The sequence below is a fragment of the Psammomys obesus genome, unplaced genomic scaffold (assembly GCF_907164565.1).
Source record: "Psammomys obesus unplaced genomic scaffold, mPsaObe1.curated_primary_1811, whole genome shotgun sequence".
In the NCBI taxonomy this organism is placed as follows: Eukaryota; Metazoa; Chordata; class Mammalia; order Rodentia; family Muridae; genus Psammomys; species Psammomys obesus.
Genome location: NW_026586589.1, coordinates 7,563,308 through 7,586,645, shown reverse-complemented (window position 1 = coordinate 7,586,645; position 23,338 = coordinate 7,563,308). Strand labels below are relative to the sequence as shown.

At 46.8% G+C, this 23,338-nt stretch overlaps 3 protein-coding genes across 6 annotated transcripts in view; 2 read left to right on the top strand and 1 right to left on the bottom strand.

The window, feature by feature from the left end:
* Positions 1-3,218, top strand: part of Phf20 (PHD finger protein 20) — a 103,866-nt gene extending 100,648 nt beyond the window's left edge. For both annotated transcript variants that reach the window (XM_055602251.1, XM_055602252.1), the window contains one exon: positions 612-3,218. In XM_055602251.1, the coding sequence (XP_055458226.1) occupies positions 612-754 (143 nt within the window). In that variant the 3' untranslated portion in view covers positions 755-3,218. The remainder of the gene's footprint in view (positions 1-611) is intronic.
* A 1,898-nt stretch (positions 3,219-5,116) lies between these two features.
* Positions 5,117-6,063, bottom strand: Scand1 (SCAN domain containing 1). Its single transcript, XM_055602273.1, has 2 exons — positions 5,764-6,063; positions 5,117-5,662 (listed from the first exon to the last, which is right to left on the bottom strand). Exon 2 carries the CDS (start codon positions 5,606-5,608, stop codon positions 5,183-5,185), a length of 426 nt encoding a protein of 141 aa, XP_055458248.1. The 5' UTR covers positions 5,609-5,662; positions 5,764-6,063; the 3' UTR covers positions 5,117-5,182.
* Cnbd2 (cyclic nucleotide binding domain containing 2) overlaps positions 5,795-23,338 on the top strand; it is a 51,768-nt gene continuing 34,224 nt past the window's right edge. For 2 of the 3 annotated variants that reach the window (XM_055602270.1, XM_055602272.1), the window contains exons 1-3: positions 5,795-6,097; positions 10,148-10,201; positions 21,532-21,669. In XM_055602270.1, the coding sequence (XP_055458245.1) occupies positions 5,795-6,097; positions 10,148-10,201; positions 21,532-21,669 (495 nt within the window). Of the gene's footprint in view, positions 6,137-10,147; positions 10,202-21,531; positions 21,670-23,338 lie in introns of all 3 variants that reach the window. The other variant, XM_055602271.1, reaches the window with a different exon arrangement.

Sequence of the window (23,338 nt, the reverse complement as noted above, 5' to 3'; positions counted from 1 at the left end):
CCTTCTGCCTCTGCTGGGCACAATAGCATTGTGTGGCTAGTTAACATAATTAAAAGTGAATACAATTCAAATGAGTTCCTTAGCTGCTCAGCAGCTCCTCCAAGGAGCCACTGCCTTGAAGGGGACAAACATTAATCATTCTGTCACTAACTAGGACTTGTTCAGGGCAGCACTGTCCTGAAGCATCTAGATTGTCATTGCTGTAACTGATTATCTAACAGAAACGACTTGAGGGGAAATTTGCTTAAGTAGTTTATAATTAATAATCCAGTCCGTGGTTGCTTGGTCTTGTCATGGTGGCTGGGGCATGTGGCTGTCTCTATCATGGCAGATGGGGATAGGAGAGGAACGGGTGGAGGCATAATTGTCAACGGTACACCCCTAGCAACCTCCTTCTTCCCAGATAGCACCACAGGCTGGGGACCAAGCATTCACCATAAGCCTATGGGGGATAGATCACAGGCAAACCTTAACATTAGAGCTCTGTGCCTTGTGGAGCAATGCTTTGTGGGGTGCTAGTATGGAGGCAGCCTGGGTTGCAGTGGCTCAGGCTGAGGTTGTTGTAAGTCAAGTTTGGAGCATTCACTGCAGCTTCTTTCTTCTCCCTGCAGTGCTGGAGAGCTGGCTGGACTACACTGGGGAGCTGGAGCCCCCAGAGCCACTGGCCAGGCTTCCACAGCTCAAGCATTGCATCAAGCAGCTGCTGACTGACCTGGGCAAGGTGCAGCAGATTGCCCTCTGCTGCTCAACATGAAACTGGGCACCCAAGACATTTGGAGCACAATCCTGGCATGTCTGCCAGGGGAGCTTCGCATATTTAAGTAAATAAACTTAGCATGCTGAATGCACGGGACTCTGACTGACTTCAGGGATTTGGCAGGAGTGTGATGGACATTGGGACAAAGAGACCATTTTGGCTGCTGGAGGACAGGGCACTCTTGATTTGGAAGCCAACCACGAAGGCAGCGCATAGTCTTAGAATCCCCTTCGGTGCACATCGTTGAACGAAGCGAGTCTTTGCACATCTTCACTTGGAATCGTGCCACTGATGATAAGCAAAATGAGAGCCAAAAAAAAAAAAAAAAAAATCTAGTTGGAAACAGTTGTAAATTCAATTTGCAGTTTATTTAATTGATTTTTGGGCCAGGTTGAGACATGTGCCAGCCCTTCCGGTTTCTCTGCCTGGTGGCGTGTGGGCAGCAGGCACCATTTTCATCTTTCATCGTCACTGGAACGTTGGGACTTCACTGTGCTGTGCAGTTTGGAAGGAGCAGGGCCCTGATGCACTGCTTCCTCAAGACTTTGTTTTCTCAGCATGGTTTCACAGACCAGGGACAAGGCTGTATGTTTTTACCCAGAGTCGGCTGGGCTGTGCCTTCGGCAACCAAGCGGAAAATGCTGAAGGAGGAACTAGAATCTTGATGTACTGAGAATCTACAAGGAATTCCAGAAGGAAGCAGGCAGGGTCTAGAACCCAAAGGACAGCTTTTTTTTTTTTTTTTTTTTACCCACTTATTAATTTCAATAGCTTCCCTGTTCTATTTAAAGTTAAGGGGGGAAAAGTTTCCCAAAAGTTTTGAACTCTTCTACTGTAAAGATTTGTTACAAAGAACGTGGGAATTACCTTACTTTATGTCGTCATCAGCAAACTTGAGGTCTGTGTGCCGCTTTCCTCCTTCTTGGAGGCTAGTGTAGTTGCCGTACACTTCAACACGTGAATGTCCTGTCTGTGTTTCTTTGTGAGATGAAGGTGATTATGCTGCTTAAGGTCCAGGTACAACCTGTTTGTACCTTTGGAGAGATATTTGTGTTATTTTACAGATTCTGGTTCCATGTGTCATTGCTATATTGTTTGGTTTTACCTTACTAGGCAAAGTTTGAAAGGTTCCATGCTTTGAGAACTTAATTTTTACCAGTTTTTGCATCACTAAAGGCAAACGCTGAAGTACATTTATCCATCAACACCCACAGGTTTGTCATCAGTTTTGGAATCTGTAATGCTCTAGGGCTGCAAATCTTTACTATGTAAACATCAAGGAGCCAGTGTCGGTAGCAACAGCAGCATCTACAGCTGCCTTGGGAAGGTTAAGCTTTAGGCCCAACAGGTCACTGTGGAAGTTTCAGGGAATAAGTGCCCTGTCTAGTGATTTGTTCACCATCTGATATAAAATCAGCCACAGGGCAAGCGTGAGTTGACCTGGCATAGCTTAGGAGCTGTGTGAAACATAATTAAGCCAACACAGTCCCTTACAAAAGGCTGTTTTCCCACTGCTCGCATTGATATTTCTGTCGTGGGAAGAAATGCTCAAGTCTACAGGACGTCTGTGTTCTGGATAATTTATCATATAGTAGCTGCATTTTGAGACTTGTATGGTGATTGTCTAAAAGGGGAAGAAACAAGATAACTATAGCTACCGCTGTGCAGGGTACGATGATTGTTATAGTAGATACTGATTTGGGACCTATTGAGATGGCTCAGTTGATAGAGGTGCTTGTCACCAGCCTCCTGACCTGAGTCTAGTCCCCAGGACCGACATAGCAGGTTGTCCTCTGACACACATACACACATATAATAACGGCTTTTAAATTAAGGTTTTTCTTTTATGTAACTACTCTTGCGTATGACATCTGGGGAATCTCTAACTTTGAAGGCAATCAATTTTGTGTCCTGTTGAACAGTGGAAGCAGAAACTGAATTACCTAATTCCGCCACTTGGTCATTACTGGGTTGATCATTTAGGTTTTGTGAAGGAAGTAACCTGGTTTCATCGTGACTTTTTGTTTTGGGGAAGCAAAGTAGACCTCCTCACCCCCATATTCTGATAACCTCAGTTCTTCCCTAACTTAAAGCCATGTTGAGGGGCTCCATTCCCAGTTCCTGGGTCAAAGTGAATTCAGCCCTAAGTTGGAGCACTGGAATCTGTTATTTGCAAACAATGCTGATACCATTTAGAAAGCTGTGCACTACCTAAGTTCTGTCTGTTAAAAAACTGTCCACCTATAGAAAGTCACCCTAACAAAGGAGTTCTGGTTTGATCAGTCATTCCTGAGCATGTATGCAAGGTGGATCCTGGCTGAGCCGACACTGCACTGTGGATGTGTATCTGTGTTTACGCGCTATAGACAGGAGGCACTGTACATAGTGTTGCTCTCAAGCAGTATCTGCAGAACATGAAAACTCTTGTGTCTGGAAAAAATAAAACAGGTTCTTGTTGCTACGTGTCAGTCACATATTACTGAAGCATAAAAGGTTTTTTGTTTTAGTTTGAAGGCAAGGTCTTACTATATGTGCCTGACTGGCCTAGAACTCTCAGAAATCTCCTGCCTCTGCCTCAAGCGCTAGTGTTAAGATCCTATGCACCACACCCGGTTGTTTTTTTCCTACAGTCTTGCAATGTAGTCCAGGCTGGCCTTGAACTTGTCATGTAACCCAAAGTTGGGCTTCAAACTTTGGCTCAGCGGTTAATAGCACTGGCTGCTCTTCCGGAGGTCCTGAGTTCAATTCCCAGCAACCACATGGTAGCTCATACACAAACTTGCAATCATCCTGTCTTGGTTTCCTGAGTGCACCACCATAAGAATCGAATGATTTACATTGCTTTTAAAATATGTACTACCGCCAGGCAGTGGAGGCACATACCTTTAATTCCAGCACTGAGGAGGCAGAGAGGCAGGTGGTCTACAAAGTATGTCTATATGTATTATATAATCATTATCTTTTTGTTTTGTTTTTCCAGACAAGGTTTCTCTATGTAGACCAGGCTGGCCTCTAACTAGAGATCCACCTGCCTCTGGCTGCCCCAAGTGCTGGGATTGAAAGGCGTGCACCACAACTGCCCAGCTATAATCATTATCTTGTTTTTGTTTTGAGACAGGGTTTCTCCGTGTAGCCTTGGCTGTTCTGGGCTAACTTTGTAGAACCAGGCTGACCTCAAACTCAGAGCTTCACCTTTCTCTGCCTCCACAAGTGCTGAGGTTACAGGCGTGCACCACCGTGCCTGACTATAAGAAACTGGAGGCATCAGCTCTTCGTGCTGCACATTCTGTCATGGCCATCACCTTAAGAGTTCATGAACCTTATCTTACACAGATGATCAGCATCTGTATATTGAGCCAAAGTCGAAGGCACAGAGACAGACGCCAGGCCTCCTCCTCCCTTTTAGTTACAGGACACTGTATGCTCAGGGTTTCGTATCTAGGTAACAATGAATGTGAAAGTAAAGGCAGTGAATATGAGAAGTGGGAGCATGGAGGGGCCAAAAGAAGTGGAAATACTGTAAATATAGTACACATACACCTCAAAAACATCCAGTTCCCTAAAGAGTTACCTAGGGGGCCTGGAAAGGTTAAGAGCACTGTCCTTCCAGAGGTCCTGAGTTCAATTACCAGCAGTGATGTGGTGGTCCACAACCATCTATAATGTGATCTGGTGTGCAGGCACACGTGCCAGCAGAACACTGTATACATAATAAATAAATCTTTTAAAAAAATAAAGTAAAATGTGAAAAAATATCTTTTTTTTTTTTTAAAGCTAGGTAATCGTTAAAAGCCACAGAGCAGAGATTATCTGCAGCAAAATTACTGGAAAAACAATGTACTGTCCAGATGTATTGACTCCAATTACTGATTTTTAAGCCACCAAACAGAAAATGAAGTGAGAGGGTTCATTTAGAATTTTTCTTGGTAACAGCAGTTTTGTTGCTTGATTTCGTTTTGGTTTTGAGAGGGTCTTTCTACACAGACCTGGTCTCAAACTCACAGAGATCCTCCTGCCTCTGCTCAAAGTATGAGCCGGGACACTTAGCTAAATGAGCTTTTAATAGGCCCAGTTATCTTACTGCTTAGTTCGCTCGATGCGGAGGGCAGCATGGGACTCCGACTGCAACCAGCGTCAACGTGGCCTTTTGCAAAACAAAGCTCTGGAGGCCTAGATCTAGAAAAATCAAGGTGAGAAGAGAATTCAAGCCTAAGGGCACAGCCCCTCGCATCCCCAGTGGCCCAGGAATAGCAAATAAAGGCCTTGCTCCCAGAATCCTCTGGGTATCAAACGGAAAGAAGCTCGGAAAACAAGTCCGACAAATAAAGGACGAACGAAAGACACAGCAGACACAGAAGCTGACCAAATTCAACTTTCATTAACTCGGGGCTGGGTATCAGTCCAGGGAGGCCCGCGCTCCGCCGCTCAGCCAGTGATGCGCACGTCCGCGCGGCGCCGCAGCCGCCGAGCCCGGGCCGCCTCGGGCAGGATGGCCTGCAGCTGCTCCTGCACCAACATCTCCACGATCTGCTCCTTGGTGCGGATGTCGGGCCGCAGCCACTGGCGGGACAGCTCCCGCAGCTGCCGGAAGGCTTCCCGGGGCCCCGCCGCGTCCTGGTAGCGGAACTGCCGGAAGCGCTGGCGAAAGGTCTCGGGGCCCGGCCGAGAGGGGCCGGGCCTCGGGGCGGCCTCGGCCCGCGGCGCCGCGTTCAGGGCGACCGGCGCGCCGGGGAGCTCCGGGGCCGAGCGGCTCGCGTGGTCGGGCTCGGGTTCCGCACAGCCGCCCGCCTCCTCCCGCTCGGGCGGCTCCTCGGCGTTCCGCTCATCCAGGCTGGGCTCCGGCGCCGCCATGACTACGGCTCGCGGCGTCACCCTTTGTCCCGCAACCGCGGGCCGGCTGCACGTCTGCGCGGAGACAGAGGGAAGAGAGACCCGCTGCAGGGCAGAGCCCGCGCAGCCCCGGAGGGACGCGGGCTCAGGAGAGGGCGCGGGCGGGCCGACCTTACCTCCACCGGCGAAGCTCCCCGGCAGCCGGAAATGGGTGACACTTCGTTCCCCGGGAGCCCGGAAGCCGCGCCCTCTCTCTGTCGCGGGAAGTGTGGCCGGAGGAGGGTCTTGTTACCTCTACATTTAAGCCCTCCGGAGAGTCCGACCGGCAGCTTCCTTAAGAAACCCTTCCTCCTGGAGCTGCTGCAGAGTGGGGAGGTAGACAACGAGGTGTTCTGGGAGACGGGATCGGAGTCGGAATCTGATTCCAGCTCGGCGAGTGAAGAGGCCGAGAAGGAAGAGGCTGAGGAGGAGGAGGAGATACCGGTGGTGGCGGCGCTCCCCCTACCGCAGGTGACTTGCTCCTGCTAGGGCAGATGCTGACAGTCCTGGGTAAATGCGGGTGATGGCTGGCCCGGGGCTGGTCGGCGGGGACGGCGGGACAGACTACTTTAAGAAAGACCCCTCAAGCCTGTAATCCTAGGTCTAGAGGCCACCCCTGGGCTACAGAGTGAGCCGGAACTCTGAACACACACACACACACACACACACACACACACACAACCTCTCCCCTGCTTACGTGCAATAGAACTCACTTTATGTTGTGGATGATAAAAATATTTGGGCAAGATACTTAAGACGTTTCTGGCACAAAACAAATGCTCAAGGGTTCTTTGTCATTCTTTTTGCTTGTCCTCGAAAACCAAGAGGAAATGGTTCTGTGGGCACTACCTTTTTAACTTTTTAAGATTAATTAAGTGGACTGTAACTAACAATAGCTATTAGCCACGTGTGTTTACTGAACCTTTGAAATGTAAAAACCCCAAAATTGAGATGCATTATGATGTAGAGTACACATGCGTCTGTGTAGGAAAAGAAAGAGGGTTTATGTTTATTGCGTGTCAGTATGTTATGTTATTTTGTATACGTAGGGTCAAATAAACTGTTATTAAATTTTACCTGTGTCTTTTTATTTTTAAATCACAGCCGCTCTGAAAATTATAGTATATTTTTGCTGAACTGCTGCTGTCTACAGTGTTGGAGTCAGGCTGTGTGGTAGCATTGTCTTTGCAGGGCTTCTTTGACTTAGGGCCCCCAGCAGTAAACAGTACCTACTTCACAGTTGGTCTGGGAAAGACGAGGCTTTAAAAAGTGTTTTCAGAACTAGGGAGATGGCTCAGTTGGCAAGTGTGCATGCTGTGCAAGCATGAGGGCCCGAATCTCCCCTGCAGCCACGTAAAAAACCGTGCTTGCCTGAGCTTGCCTGAGCTTGCCTATAGCCTTAATGTTGGGGCCCATAGGCAGGTAGATCACAAGAGCTGTTTGGTTAACCTAGCCGATGTGCAATAAGGAGAGCAATAGGGTAACACCTTCCTCTGGCCTCCTCACACACCTGTACATTCACCTAAATGCATTACACATACACATTTTCATTACATACATTGCCTACAGCTTCTGAGCTACAGTTTTTGCTTCGTTTGTTTAGAGACAACGTTTCTCTGTGTAGCCTTGGCTGCTGGACTCATACTGTAGACCAGGATGGCCTTGATCTCACAGTGATCCTCCTGCCTCTGCCTCCAGTGTGCTAGAATTAAAGACATGCCCCCCTCCCCCCACCGGCCAGTTTTCTTACGTAGAAAATAAAAAGTCTGGATGTAAGAACTTGAGTGAAAAAGAAAAAAGGAAAGAACATATTCCTAGGTATGGTGGGATAGTCTAGAGGGAACCAGACCCTGAGCTGTGTGAGGAGAGAGAGGAGGGAAGGGAGAGGGGGGAGGTAGGTGCTGAAGTAGGCAAGCCCAAAGGGTTAGGTAACCAGAATGGCTGGATTATATAGGGAAGAGCTGCTGGTAGAAAGGCAGCCCAGCCACCAAGCTGTAGAGTTCAGTGTAGGGGTTGGGGTATGCAAGCCAGGAGGACCCTGTAACAAGGGACTGAGGGATGCTGGGAGAACTTGGTGGCCAGTTTTACTTTGATGTGTTAGATAGCCACCTCAATCATTTGTCCCTGGATTTGAGACTTAACAGAACTAACCTCACTGAAATTTCTGTGAAAATTCAGAGATATTATGTCATCAAAGTATAATCTCTGACAGCCTCTGGCAGTTGGTATAGTCTGTTTTGACAGCTTGCTCACAAGTAAGTTTTGTATCTCCACTTTCTGGAAACGAAACTGAGCCTCAGAAAGGGACAGAGGTCCTGTCTTAGTTAGGGTTTCTATAGCTGAGACAAAATACCATGGCCAAAAATCGAGTTAGGGAGGAAAGGATTTATTACACTTCCATATTGCTATTCGCCGCCAAAGGAAGTCAGGACAGGCAGGACTCTGGAGGCAGGAGCTGATGCAGAGGCCACGGATGCTTACTGGCTGGCTCCTCCAGCTTTCTTACAGAACCCAGGAACACCAGCCCGGGCATGGCACCACCCACAATGGGCGGGGCCCTCCCCCACTGATCACTAATTGAGAAAATGCCTCAGTGGCTCTCATGGAGGCATTTCCTCAACTGAGGTTCTTTCCTCTCTGAAGACTCTGGTGTCAAACTGACAAAACCAGTCATTTTGGGCCCCACATGATAGGTTTTCAGTGATCTTTGCTGGCCCTTTGAGTTCTTTGCAGGGATGGTATAACAGCCATGTAACAAACAACCATCAGAATGAATTCCTGAGGATAAAATAGTCTTGCCCCTCCTTGGAGGTATAAAAGGTGGATGACCTCAATGTTTTTTAGTTGCTGCCCTGTAAGCTTGGAAGACTTCATGTGCCAATCTGGACTTGAAACCTTTTCTTGCTGGGGACTGGAAATCTGTATCTCTGCCAGTCACCAGTTGATCAGATAGCTCATCTCCGCTCCCTATTCTGAGAAATAGAATGGTGTTTGTATTTACTATTGCTTAAGTTGTTTTGTCTTTTCAAAAGTGGAAAAATAGGGGTTTCATGTTAGCTAGACCTAGCGGCTTCAAATTCTGTTCTGCCTGGTTTGCTGACTTTACTATTCTGTATAAACAAGTCTCAGCCCTGTGGTAACGGGCAGGGTTCAGTACCAAAGCAGCCCAGCAAACTGCCTCAGGGAAGAAGGGTCATGAGTGGGTTTGCTGGGAAATTAAAAACGAATTTTCTGGAGCTAGAGAGATGGCTGGTTAAGGGGATTGGCATGGGTGGCGTACCTTTAGTCCCAGCACTGGAGAGGCAGAGACAGGCAGATCTCTTGAGTCCAGCCTGGTCACAGAGCAAGTTCCAGGGCAGCCAGAGGTACGCAGAGAAACCCTGTCTCAAGCAAGCAAACAAAACAGAGTGCATGCTGTGGCTGGTTTGGTGGCATAGTCCTTTAATCCCAGGACTTGACAGGCAGGTTGATCTCTTTGAGTCTGAGACTAGCCTGGCCTACTTATTGAGTTCTAGGCCAGCCAGAGCTACATGGCGAAACCTACTTCCCACCTCACCCAGAAAAGAGAATGCATACTGTTTTCAGTTTTCAGCCCCCATGTCGGGTAGCTCGCAGCCACCTGTAACTTCAGTTCTGGGGATCTAATGTCTCCGGCTGCTGCCAGTACCTGTCCTCAGCGCTTGTGCACAAATGAACTCACTCTCTCTTTCTCACAAACACACACACACACACACACACACTTAAAATTAAAAAAAAAAAAAAGACACAAAGTTAGAGGTGGATATGGAAGAAGTTACTGGCAGGAATCGGGTAGATATGATCAAAATATACTGTATAAGTGTATGAAATTATTAAAGACTAGGAGGGAGGGGGCATGAGGGCAGGACTGAGAGAGGTCTAGGATCAGGCTGCAAAGAGCTTAAATTAATAAATAAATGAAAAAAAAAAAAAAAAACACCAAGGACTAAAATATAGTGAAAAATGAACTTTTCTAGAAGGTATTGCCTATACAAAGTCATATGGTGAGCAAAACCAAAACTTACAAATTGCAGGCTAGGTAGGAAAGTGGGTAGGATCTGGAGAAAGGCTGAAAAGTGAAGTTGGAAAGTTGGCAAAAACAAAACGATCCTTGTTTAGAATTTAGACCTTTTTCCTCTTGGGAAGGGATGTCTGGGAATCATGGGATTTGAATTTCTACTCCGTTGTTTTAATGCACAGTGGACTCATGGACTCCTTCCATTAGAGATGGAAGGAGGGACCTTAGAGATCCCATGGATCATGGAATGTAAGAAAGGTGGGGAAATGAGAAACTGAATTGAAAAACATTAAATTCATTTCTAAAGCCTTTATGATTTAGTCAGCATAGAGTCTGGGAAATTATCTCTTCCTAAAAAATGTGCATATATTCATATAATTTCAGGTAATTTCTATGTATTCTAGGATCCATCCAGAGGCTCAGATTAAATAAATATTACATATTATATAAATGCATGTGTAATCCTATTTTTCTGAATCTTGCAGGCTGAGAAGACATTTCACCCAAAGATGAAAAGTTGGAAGACTCTCAAAAACTTAGTAAGTGGTTTCATGAGAAGAGAAATTTTTAGAATGCTATTCCAACGTTGTTAGCATATTAGCCTTTTTGTTATAATTAGATTTAGATTGTTCTTAGAAAGGGATCGTAAATCATTAATATTTTTGTAGCTTCCAACACAAGCCCCAAATCTCAGTAAACCTTCCATAAATATTGATGAAATGAAAAACAAGCATGGATCCCATTCCATTCCTGTGAAGGGAGAGCTTGAGCATAATTCTCTGGCTTTTCCAGAGCTTTCCAAGTGTTTGGATTAGTGTCCTAGTTAGCACCATCAACTCAATACAGCCTATAGTTATCTGAAAAAGAAATCTCAATTGAGTGTCTTGTCGGGTTGGTCTGTGGGCATGTCTGTCCTGATGGTTTTAATTTATGCAGAAGGGCCTAGCCCACTCAGGGTGGTTCCATTTCCTGGACAGGTGGTTTTACACCATATAAGAAAGTTAGCCGAGGGGCTGGAGAGATGACTCAGCAGTTAAGAGCAGGTACCGTTCTTCCAGAGAATCCAAGCTCAAGTCCCAGGACCTAAGTAATATATAATGTGACTTATGGCCACATGGAATTCCAGCTCTATGGGGATCCAATCCCTCTGACCTCAGCGGGCACCTGCACTCATCCCCTCCCACAGATACACACACACATGCACAGAACTAAAAATAATAAATATAACCTAAAAAAAGAAAAGAAAAGTCAGCTCAGCATGGACCAGAGACTGAACCAGCAGACAGCATTCGTCCGTGGTTCCTGCCTTGAGTTCCTGCTCTGACTTCCCTCACTAATGGACTGTGTCACCCATAAGTGTAAGCCAGATCAACCCTTTCCTTCCCACGTTGCTTTTGGTAAGAGCGTTTTCACACAGCGACAGAATGAAACCTGAGCAGATAGCATGTTAGAGGCTGTGGAAAGGAAGCCTGGAACTCTTTTTTTTTTTTTTCCTTTAACTTGTCTTTACTCGCTGGACATGGTAGCACACCTACAGTCCTATCCCTCCAGAGGCTGAGGGAGAGGTATTGAGTGGAGAGTTTGAGACCAACCTGAGCTACATAGTGAGACCCTGTCTCAAAAAGAGGCAGCAATGAAACACTTATTTGGAAATAAACATGTATTCATAGAAAGCTGCAAAAGTAGGAGAGAAATTGTAGTCTTTTTAAAATTTGTGCAGCATTTTTAAAATGTATTGAATTTTATTTCATGTGCATTGTTGTGAGGGAGTCAGATCCCCTGGAACTGGAGTTGCAGACGGTTGTGAGCTACCATGTGGGTGCTGGGAATTGAACCCGGGTCCTCTGGAAGAGCAGCCAGTGCTCTTAACCACTGAGCCATCTTTTCAGCCCTAAGAATATTTTTTGGTTTTTTGGTTTTTGGTTTTTGGTTTTTTGAAACAGGGTTTCTCTGAGTAGCCTTGGCTGTCCTGGACTTGCTTTGTAGACCAGGCTGGCTTCAAACTCACAGAGATCCACCTGCGTCTGCCTCCCTGAGTGCTGGGGTTACAGGTGTGCGCCACTATGCCCAGCAGTTCTTTTCTTTTTCTTTTTCTTTTTTTCTTTTTTTTTGGGGGGGACAGGTTTCTGTGCGCTCCCTGGACTGCTTTGTAGACCAGGCTGGCCTCAGACTCTCAGAGATCTGCCAGCACTCTGCCTGCTCGAGGGCTGGGATTACAGGCGTGAGCCACCGCACCCTGCTTGTTCTCTTATTTTTGAGGGCTTTGTTTTATTTATTTTAATTCAGTTTTTTTTTTAATGTAGTAAGATAATACATAACATAAATGTTGCCATTCTAGTTATTTGCCAAGCCAGTCTCAAGTTTACCCAGCTAGTCTTGAATTCAATATCATTTTTCCTCAGCCTCCTGGCTTATATAGGCCTGTTGCCATTTCTGGCACTGTTTTTTGTTTTGTTTTGTGACAGGGTTTCTCTGTGTAGCCATAGCTGTCCTGGAACTCACGCTGTAGACCAGGCTGGCCTCAAACTCAAGAGCTCACCTGCCTCTGCTTCTCGAGCACAGAGATTGAAAGTGTGTGCCACCAGTGCCAGCTGTTTATTTTGGGGGTTAGGGTCTTCGTTGTAGCTCAGGCTGGTCTCAAGATGGAGAGTCTCCTGATCTGCCTCTTCACTGGCCATTTTGATTATTGGTTATTTTTAGAAAGAGTCCCATGTTTCCCATGCTTGGCCTCAAGACTTCTTTTGTAGTCAAGAAAGACCTTGCAACTCCTGCCCCTACTGCCCTCAGCCCCCGGGAGGGCCGGGGTTACCCGGAAACTGTTTTTAGTATCCAGTTCTGTGGCTTTCAATTTACTCACTTTACAGAGCACCGGCTGTGGTCCATCCAGCTCGAAAGCTCCCTTCTTTTTCTAACCTAAAGCAAACTTTGCCCATTAAACGCTAACTCCCTGTCTCAGGGCTTTATTGCTGTGAAGAGACACCCATGATCACAAGTCTTATAAAGAAAACCGTTTAATCAGGGCTGGCTCACAGTTTCAGAGGTTTAGTCCATTATCCTCTTGGTAGGCAGCCCTGTAGTGGTTAAGGACGATGGCAAAGAATCTCAGTTCAAGGATGCCACTGAAGAGTTCCTCTAATGCAAAAAAAAAAAAAAAAGAAAAAGAAAAGAAAAGAAATATAAATTTTGGCTCATATTAAATAAAAAGATACAGTGGGTAGTGGTGTCACACGCTTTTAATCCCAGCACTTGGGAGGCAGAAACAGGAGGATCTCTGTGAGTTCAAGGCCATCCTGGTCTACAAAGTAAGTCCAAGACAGCCAAGGCTACACATAGAAACCCTGTCTGAAAAAAACAAAACAAAACCTTGCTCTGCACTTGAGAGGCAGGCAGATTTCTGTGAGTTCCAGGCCAGCCAGAGTTACATAGTAAGATCTTGTTTCAAATAACAGCAACAACAATAAGCAGGCAGCCTTACAGATGGCTTGGGAGGGGTTGCCCTCTTTGTCAGTTTGGCAGAGGCCTGCCTATTCCCCTAGTTTCTTGCCGGGGTAGACTTTAATTAGTCTGATATGGTGCTCAGCACAAAAGGCCTCCACCACCTTGACACACATGGACTTACCACAGTAGGACTGCGTGCACACTAAGAACAGCTTGGTGTGTGTTTGACATTTCCATGTATGAGGCCTGGGGAGGGGCGCAGCTTTTCTCTTGTAAGGTAATATGAACACCATTTCAGCTCCATCTTCCTGGCCTTCCTCTGCCATAGCTGTGGGCTCCTGACAAGCCCAGTTCTTGGCACGCTAGAATCTCTGCCTGTCTCACAGCAGGAGGAGGAAAGCTATGGGGTTTTTGTTGTCGCTTTTGTGTGTGTGTGTTTGAGACAGGGTTTCTCTGTGTAGCCCTGGCTGTCCTTGAACTCACTCTATAAACCAGGCTGGCCTCAGACTCAGAGATCTGTCTGCCTCTGCCTCCAGAGCGCTGGGACTAAAGATGTGCACCACCGCCAACCAGCTTGAAAAGCTCCATTTTATTTTTTGATGTTTGGATGGGCTGAACTGGTCCAGAGTGTTTAGTTTAGGCTGGGCTGTGTTCATAATTCTCTCTATCATTAATAAATCTTTTAGAGAGGAGTTGTTTTATTTATTTTTAAAATTCTATTATTTTATGTGTTATGGGTGTTTTGCCTGCATGTATGTCTGTGTACGACAGTTCCTGGTGCTTGTGGAGGCCAGAGTAGAGCTTCAGACCCCTGACACTGGAGTTACAGTTGTGAGCTGCCATGTAGATGCTGAGAACTGACCAAGGGTCCTCTAACAAGAACAGGAACAAAGCAGCAAATGTTCCAAACCACGAAGTCATCTCTTCAGCCCCATTAATAAATCTTGTACTTAGTAAACTAGTGTAAATTCAGTGTCCTAGATACTTCAAAACTCTTTGCTGGGCAGGACAGATAGCTAAGGAGTTAAGAGCATGAACTATTCTTACAAAGGACCCTCGCTCAGTTCCTAGAACCTATATCAAGGGTCTAAGAATCACCTGCAACTACAGCTCAGTAGAATCCAGCGCCCGCTTCTGGACTCCATAGCGCCTGCACTCAAGTGTTCTTACCCACCTCTATCACATACCTTTAAAGATAAATCTTTAGCTGAGTGGTGCTGGCGCACGCCTTTAATCCCAGCACTTGGGAGGCAGAGGCAGATGGATCTTTGTGAGTAGAGGCCAGCCTGGTCTACAGAGTTGAGTTTTAGGACAGTCAAGGCTACACAGAGACACCCTGTCTTGGGAAAAAAAAATCTTTAAAAAATGTTTTTATCTTTCTTTTCTTTCAGTTACTTGCATTTTAGGCAAGTCTCATGCCTTTTAGTATTTTTTAATTAATTGATTTACGTATACAGACATTTTGCCTGCCTGTATGTCTGTACACCATGTAAGTACTCAGAGGCCAGAAGAGGTCATTTGATCACCTTGAACTGGAGTTACAAGTGGTTCTGAAGTACTGTGTAGAACAGTGGGCTTTTCCGCCATGCCCCAGTTTCTGGAATAATAACTCTGGGACTTTATTATTTGTGAACAAATGCCTACGCCATAGCTTTGGCTACTTATCCATTTATTCTATTCTGGGTGAGCCACGTGGCTGGCTACCTCTCCTCAGTTTCATGCGTCCATCTTCCTCAGAGTCCAGAGCAAACTTCCCACTGACCCTGTCCCAGAGTTCATCGCTCTCTTCTGCAACTCCCACCTCCTATTTCCTACCTCAACTAATAGGCCGTCAGCTTTTTTTTTTTTTTAAGATTTATTATGTATGTATTGTTCTGCCTGCATGTACATGGTTATGCCAGCAGAGGGCACCAGCTCTCGCTGTAGATGGTCAGGAGCCACCATGTGGTTGCTGCGGATTGAACTCAGAACGTTTCGGAAGAGCAGTCAGTACTCTTAACCTCTGAGTCATCTCTCCAGCCCGGCCATCAGCTTTTTATTGACAGGTGATGCTTCCGTCCAGTACACAAGAGAATCTCTCTACAACTGTGGGGGCGGGGTATAGAACCTGGGTGATGTAGAACAGCCAGTGCTCTTAACTACTGAGCCATCTGTCTACCCCTCTTAGTGTGGGAGCGGGTGTGTGTGTGTGTGTGTGTGTGTGTGTGTGTGTGTGTGTGTGTGTAGGCGTGTGCATGTGTGTGGGTGTGTGTGAAGGACCAAGCTAAATGCTGGGTGTCCATCTTGTCCTTGTTGTTTTAAAGATTTATTTTTATCTTGTGGGTATGGGTCTTTTGTCTGAATGTATTTCTGTGCAGAGGCCAGAAAAGGGCATAAGATCTGCTGGCTCTGGCTCTGTAGATGGTTGTCGGCCACCACGTGGGTGCTGTACAGGAAGAGAAGCCAGGTTCTCTGAAAGAGTAGTTGGTGGTCCTAATCAGTGAGCCGTCTCTTCACTCACCCACGTGAGTGGTGAGTGGTTTCTTGAGACAGGGTCTCCCGTTGTCCTGGAGCTCACTACATAGGCTAGACTAGGTTGACGGACCAGCAGACCTTGAGGATATCACCTGTCTCTGCCTGGGCCTGCTGAAGCTGCTGTCCTGCGCCACCCCTGGCCGTGTCTGTGAGCGTGGTAAGTCTCCTTGGTTGTGGGAAGCAGTTGGCTGACTGACTCCCTGAATGAGCACTTGGCTTTATTCCAAATGCCACAAAAAAAGAAGAAAAGCAAAGAATCCACACCTTACATCTCACCTCTCCTCCACTCCCATACTTGCCGGCTACAGAATTTCTTGGCGCCCCTTCATGTTTTCCTTCTGCAGGTCTGGGAATGGAACCCAGAACCTTGTCCACTTGAAGCAGGCTGTCTCAGAGCATGTGGCCTCCCAGGGCTCCTGTCCATCTTTCTGTTCACTTCCAGCTCCTGCACTTACTCTCTGTAGTCCTGTCTTTTGCTGTCAGCAAGGCTGGTTTAATCCCATCTCCTCCATGCACCTCATCTGTGTTCTACTGTGCCTTGGCGCTGGTCTTTGATCTCTTGTTTTAAGATGTGCTGAGCCTTTTGAGGGTTTGTGGTTGTTGTTCATTATTAGAATCTGTTTCATGTTTATTATTTCTTTTCTCTATTTTGTGTCTCTCACCTGACATTTCTCTTTCATGTTTCTTGCCTCCTTCTGCTTTTTTCGCTCATTCTTTTTTTTTTTAACCATAACTGCTCTTTTTATATTTTTGTGTATGTGTGCAAGCCTGTATGAAGATATAGGTACCATGCATGTGTAGATCTGTCCACAGAGGCCAGAAGAGGGTTGTGGGATTCCCCGGAACTAGAGTTACAGGTTGTGAGTCACCATGTGGGTCCTGGGAACCGAACCCGGGTTTCCTGCACGAGCAGCCAGTGCCTCTGTGTGTGCAGGGGCCTCTGTAGTCCCACTGTGACTCCCGCAGATGTGACAGTTAGGGACAAAGAAGGCTGTAGGAGCAGTACAGAGCGGTCTCGTATTCTTCACCCGGTTTTCCCAGTAGTACTCTCCTTCACAATACAGTCCATCAGAACCAGGAAGCATGTCTAAGTCCACAGACCGTATTCTTGTGATTCTTTAGTTCCCTGTGCGCTAGTGTGTCTACACGTGCCCGGTGTGTGTGCGTGTACCGTGTGCGTGTGTGCAGGGGCCACGCCTCCAGCTCTCCAGGCTTCTGTTAAGGCTGTCTTCACATCCTTCCACAGTCTTTATTTTCTCTGGTGGTTGGGGGTTTGCTGCAGATACACCTGGAGAGAAAGAATAGCGTAGCTTGTGAGAGCGGCAACCCCAGGCTTCCACTAAGAGTCTCGATGCCAAAACAACTGAGGTAATGGTTGTCACCATGGCGTGTAGTTCCCCAGCAGGTTGTGGAACTGTAACTGCTGCCTTTTTCTTCTCTGCTTTTAGGACTTGACCAAAGTCCTTTCAGCATTTGATCTAGGCAGTTGGTTGGATTCCCTGATTTGACATGACTTCTGGGACAAAGCCGTGGGCCTATTCCCTAGTGTCCCTTAAGTCTCAGAGAATCCCTGGGCTGAAGTGAAGTGTTGAATGTCCTTACCTACAGTTGGAATCCTTTTTGTTTGTTTGTTTGTTTGTTATTAAAAGATTTATTTATTATGTGTACAGTGTTCTGCCTGCATGTACACCTGTATGCCAGAAGAGGGCACCAGATCTCATTATAGATGGTTGAGAGCCACCATGTGGTAGCAGGGAATTGAACTCAGGACCTCTGGAAGAGCAGCCAGTGCTCTTAACCTCTGAGCCATCTCTGCAGCCCCTCCTTTTACTTTCTTTAAGATGGTCAATGACTCTGGAAGTAATTAGGCACTTTGAACCCAGTGTCATTGTATATAGGGTTGGGTTTAATGTCCCTCACGGGGGTTGCAAGGATAATGCTTATAAAAGGTCAATGAATATAAGGTAGATTCCGATATTCTACCATCGCCTTCTCTTCCCTCTAGAATTTTTGCCTGTGACATAAGAAGATTCTCAGAATAAGGTTCTCTTGGAACCAGGCTTCCAGCAGCTGTTGGCAGAGCACTAGGAGTGAGGAGTAGCTATTGCCTTGCCATTGAGGAAGGCTGTTTGTTTCTGCTTTGATTCATAGAGGAAGATTTGTTGTCCTCCCTGTGAAAGGCAAAGGGCCCAGTTATGCCAATTGCCAAGTTAGGATTCTTGAAAAGGAGGGTATGTCATACCTGGCATCTCCTGAAGGCGGAAGAGGTTTGGCAAGGGGATGGGGACGGGGTGGGCATAGCAGTTAAGTGCACTGTGTGTTCTCCCAGAGGTCCTGAGTTCAATTCCCAGCACCCACACGGTGGCTCACAACCATCTATAATGAGATCTGGTGCCCTTTTCTGGCCTGCAGGTGTACATGCAGATAGAGCACACAAATGAATCTTAAGAATAAAATAAAATAATTAAGGAAAGAAGAGGTGAGGCGGGTCATGGGTTGTGGAAGGAAATTCCTGAGCAGGTGGCTTAAAGGGGCAGGCATTGAGGAAGGACACAGCAGTTGTGGGAGAGGCCTCAGTGGATGGCCACCTCTTGGAAACACAACTGGACAGAAAAGGAAGCTCCAGACAGCCTCACACCCCAGCCTCACACTCCCCGCTCTAAAGCCTTCTTCCCCTGGGTGAGCTCTGAGATCACATTCTTACCCATTTTGTTCTGGAACAGAGAGGAAAAAAGGGGGCAGGGAGGCAGGGCAGCAAAAGACAGTAAGAGTCACGGTGAGCAGTGGACCCTGGAGCCAGGCTGCTTGGGTTGATGAACTCCACCTACCAGTCACATGACCCTAGGCAGGGCCCTGGGTCTGCTGTCTTGCTTTCCTCCTCTGTAAAGAACCATGATGTTAGCCTCTGTGTGAATTCTCTGCTGAGGGGAGGTGAGAAAAGGATAATTCCTGATGATAGAAACTGAAACTCAGTAATCATTAACATTGCTAATGAAGTGCTTTAAACATTATTTCTTTTATTTTTGAGGTTATAATTATGTCGTTTCTTCCTTATTTTTCCTCCCTTCAAGTCCTCCCACCTAGCCCTCCTTGACCTCTTTCAAATTCATGGCCAGTTTTTTCCTGATTGCTTTCAATTCCCAGGGCCCACATGGCAGCTCACATGCCTATAGCTGTTGTTTGCTCTCTTTTGCTGTGCAGATGTCCAGGCAGACAAGACATCTATGAACATAAAATACATAAACAAAATAAATCTTAAAATGAATTTAAAAAGTAAAAAGCATTAAAAATTGCCATTGTGTGTGTGTGCACACGTACATGCCTGTGCCTGATGTGGAGGGAGAAAGGCGCATGTCATGGAGTGTAGTAGCCAAAGGACGACTTTATGGAGTTTCCCTCCTTACACCTTACGGGGCCTCCCAGAGCTGGACTCAGGGAACCAGGCTCTCTGGCAAAGCACCTCTACGTTAACCCAACTCACTGGCCCAGAGATTGCTTATTTTTATGAGCATTAAAAATAACTGGTCTAGAATCATGTACAATATATTCTTTCTTATTTTCTTCATTTGCCCCTTAAAATGTCTTTTTATAGTTGTTACTACTGTTTATTTTTATCTTTGAGATAGGCTGGCCTAGAACTCCTTGTGTAGTGGAGCATGACCTTGAACTCTCCATCCTCCAGTGTCTGCCTTCCAAGTGTTGGGATTACAGATACATGCCATCAGGTCCTGTTTTATACGACACTAGGTTCTGGGGATAAACCCAGGGCTGGTTATATGCTGGGCAAGCCCAACTAGGCTCTATCTGCAGCCCTTGAGTGCCTCATTGCTTTAAAAATTCTGTATGTATGTGGCAGAGGGCGTGTAGGTGTGGAAAGATGGCTCAGTGGGTAAGAGCGCTGACTGCTCTTCTAGAAGACTCTTAGCACCCCTAGGACAGCTCACAACCATCTGTAATTCCAGTCCCTGGAGAACCCTGCACTCTCTTCTGGCCTCTGAGGGCCCCAGGCACACGCATGCACTCATGCGCACACACACAACCAAGTAAAAAAACACCCGAAAACATAAAATAAATAATTTTATGTGTATATGTGTGTGTGTAGGCTGGATATGGTATTGCTAGCCTTGATCCTAGCATTTGAGAGGTAGAGGCAGGTGGACCTCTGTATGTTTGAGGAAAGCCTGATCTACATAGCAAGTTCTAGGACATTTGGGTCTACCCAATGAGACCAATTCTTTTTTTTTTTTTTTAATAATTTATTTTATGTGTGAAGGTGTCAGATCCTTCGGAACTGGGGTTACAGACAGTTGTTGGCTGACATGTGGATCCTGGGAACTGAACCCGGGTCCTTTGGAAGAGCAGACACTGAGCCATCTCTCCAGCCCTGAGACCAATTCTTTAAAAAAAAAAAAAAATGTGTATTGGGGTGGTTGTGCTTGTGTGTACGTGTATGCAGAAGTCAGAGGTCAATCCCTAAGGTCTTGTTCCTGAAGCTCTGGCCTGGAGTGGGCCACGCTGGCTGGTCACTCAGGCCCCGGACCTGCCCAGCCACCCCTCCTCTGCACTGGTGTCAACAGCAGGTACCACCACACCCGGCTTTATGGGTGCTGGGGGCCGAGCCTCAGGCTTGGGTGGGAAACTCGTTACCACCTGTCTCCCCACTCCTTCTGTCCTTTGCCATCATGGCTCAATTAACGTCTCTTGAATCTTTTCTTCTAACTTTTGGAATCTAGAACGTGCCCCATTCCTTGTTTTCCTCAGGAGACTGGCTTTTTGAAGACGTGATAGGACGTTTAGATTGTTCTATGTTCTGGGATGTTCCCCTCAGTCCTGCATGTTTGCTTGGCTGGTTAGAAGGTGTATGTCCTGACTCCCAAATTCAGTTTGGGATGGGCGGCCTGTTTGTCCTCAGTCCAATTCCACAGCCCAAGAACACGACAGGTGGCTCATCTGGAGTTAGATGACAGCTTTCTGTTACTGGTGTGACACACCTGCAGGTCCCAGGTGTCAAATTCACGTCCTCTGGGTTTGTCATCAAGTGCCTTTCCTCACTGGGCCAGCCATCTTGATGGCACCAAACCACTACAATCTAACGGCTTAAAATAATACAGGCGTGTTAGCCTTCTAATACAACTTCTAGGTTTTCCTGGGCTAAAATCATGGTGTTGGAGTTGGGGATACAGCTCAGTGGTAGAGTCCTTAGCTAGCGTAGGCGAGGCTGTGAATTTAATCAGTAAATAAACAGGCAAATAAGCACCACATTCATAACTCAATAACAAAGTAAGAATCCATGTCAGCAGCCCTGCTTTCCTTTGCCAGGCGCTGGAGAATCCCGTCTTGTCCGCCTCTGCTTCTAGAGCCATTTCTTCTCTTGTGACTTTTTCCTCCAAGTTCGAATCTAGCAGTGTTGGATTTTTTTTTACTCTATCCCTTCAGATCTGTCTGATTCACCTCTGCCCCAACACACACGCACACACACACACACCCACACAGAGTTACTTGTGTTCTGTATTTTTTCCACAAAAGTAAGAACAAATAGTTTACTGGAAAAAGTTTTAGCATTTGGCTCCTGGTGGGAGAATGCCCTGAGTGTCGGCTTCATCCAACCCAGGCCAGTTTAAAGCTACCAACAAAATATCAACTGGTTTCCAAACTTCCTGACGGAGCGAAATTATACGGTAGAGCTCATGTCTAGCATGCTCAAGGCCCTAGGCTCAACCTCTAGCACCCCAAAATCCAACACCCCAGCCTTCTGTGCACCAACCCTCCTCCCAAAGCAAAACTTGTGACCGTGTAAACCACCGTTCCAAAACTTCAGTATGTCTCATCTCGGTCAGTCCTCCCCTGTTTAGGGCTGCCCAGCTTGAGGGCAGATGGCTTCCATTGACCTCTGTGATGGCTCCCTCTGTGTCCACAGGGGCTGTACCGTCTCACCATGAACATCATCCTGATGATTCGAGTGTGTAAGATGTTCCGCCAAGGCCTCCGGGGATTCCGAGAGTATCAGATCATCGAGCCGGTTCACAGGAAGCGCCCTACCTTCTCGTTTTGGGATGTGAGTAGCCCAGCTTTGACAGGCCTGCTGGGATTTAATGGGTGCAGCCCTCGCTCAAAGCGAAGACAAGGGAAAGCGGATGTGCGGCATCCAACCCTCGCCTCTGTTCTTCCTAGCCTCTCCCTGGGTAGGAGGTGACGCCATCAGGCAAAAGGCTGTCCAAGATGAAACCCTGAACTGGACAACCTTTCCTGGTCTTTCATGGCAGTGCTGGCTAAGGCAGGCCTGTGGTGTGGGACAGTGGCAGGCCCGCTGCTTTGCTCTTAGGGCAGAACAGAGAGTAGGGGAGGATAGGGGAGCTCTTGCTCACACTCTCCTTCCGGAGTTTGCTGCTCCTCCTCCTCAGGGAAGCCGAGGTCAGTCATGCTCTGCTCACACATGTCCATGTGGGGGAAATACCAGGGGTGAGGGCGGCATACTAGCTTTCCAACTGTAATCACAAGAGCCTGAAGGAATCAGGCGGCCACAACAGAACCACGTTTTTTGGTTTTTTTTGTTTGTTTGTTTTGTTTTTTTCTGTTTTAAGCTTGTGTATACTGTTTTCTTTCCTATCTTCACTAAAAAGAAGAGGACATTTCCAGGGCCCTGTTTGCTCTGATGATTCCGTTTTCAAGATGAAGAAGATTCCAGCTTAAAATATCTTATCTCAACAGTAAATCATGAGCTCTTTTTGTCTTGGAGAGAGCGGTTGGTTGGCCAGTCTTGTGTTTATATTGCTGTGAGATACCAGGCAACTTGCAGAAGAATTTATCTGAGGCTTAGGTTAGACTGCATGGCCTTCCTGGCAGGGAGCATGGCAGCAAGCAGACAGGCAGAGTGCTGGAGCAGTAGCTGATCCTTAAGTAGAATGCAGAGACCTAGCCCTGGAAATCACAGGGGTGTTTCTAAAACCCCAGTGACACACCTCCTGCAACAAGGCCACTCCTTCCAGCCCTTCCCAAACAGTTCCACCAACTGGGGACCAAGTGTTCACATATACAAGCCTCTGAGGGCATCCTCATTCCAACTACTGCCTTCGTGGTTCTGTTACTTTGTTTCATTTCCCCAAAGATATCTTCACTGGTGTTCAGGGTATCTCCACCCAACCCCAGGCTCAGTATTTCCCCACCTCGGTGTGTAGACCAGCCCTGCTCATTGTCATCTTGGTATATGAGTGATTAGACCCAACCCTCTGCCTTCTCCATCTAACACCTTATTCCGGGAGATTTCCCAGCCAGGCTCGGTGGCACACGCCTGTAATCAGCCACTCAATGAGGCAGAGGCAGGTGGATCTCTGTGAGGTTGAGTCTTGGTCTACAAAGCAAGTCCAGGACAGCCAAGGCCGCACAGAGAAAGCCTGTCTCAAACCTCCTCCCCCCTCAATAAAAAAAGAAAATTCCTAGAATGGTTTCTGAAGGATGGAGGCTGAAGAGAAGGACAGTGGGGGATAAGACAGTAGACTTCTCTGCTCTTTTTTAAAATTTTAATTTTTTATGAATTAGTTTATTCACTTTGTAATCACAGCTGTAGCCCCCTCCATCATCCCCTCTCAATCCCACCTTTCCACCCTCATCTTCTCCCATGCCCCTCCCCAAGTTCACTGATAGGGAAGATCCTCCTCCCCTTCCACCTGACCCTAGCCTATCAGGTCTCATCAGAACTGGCTGCATTGTCTTCCTCTGTGTCCTGG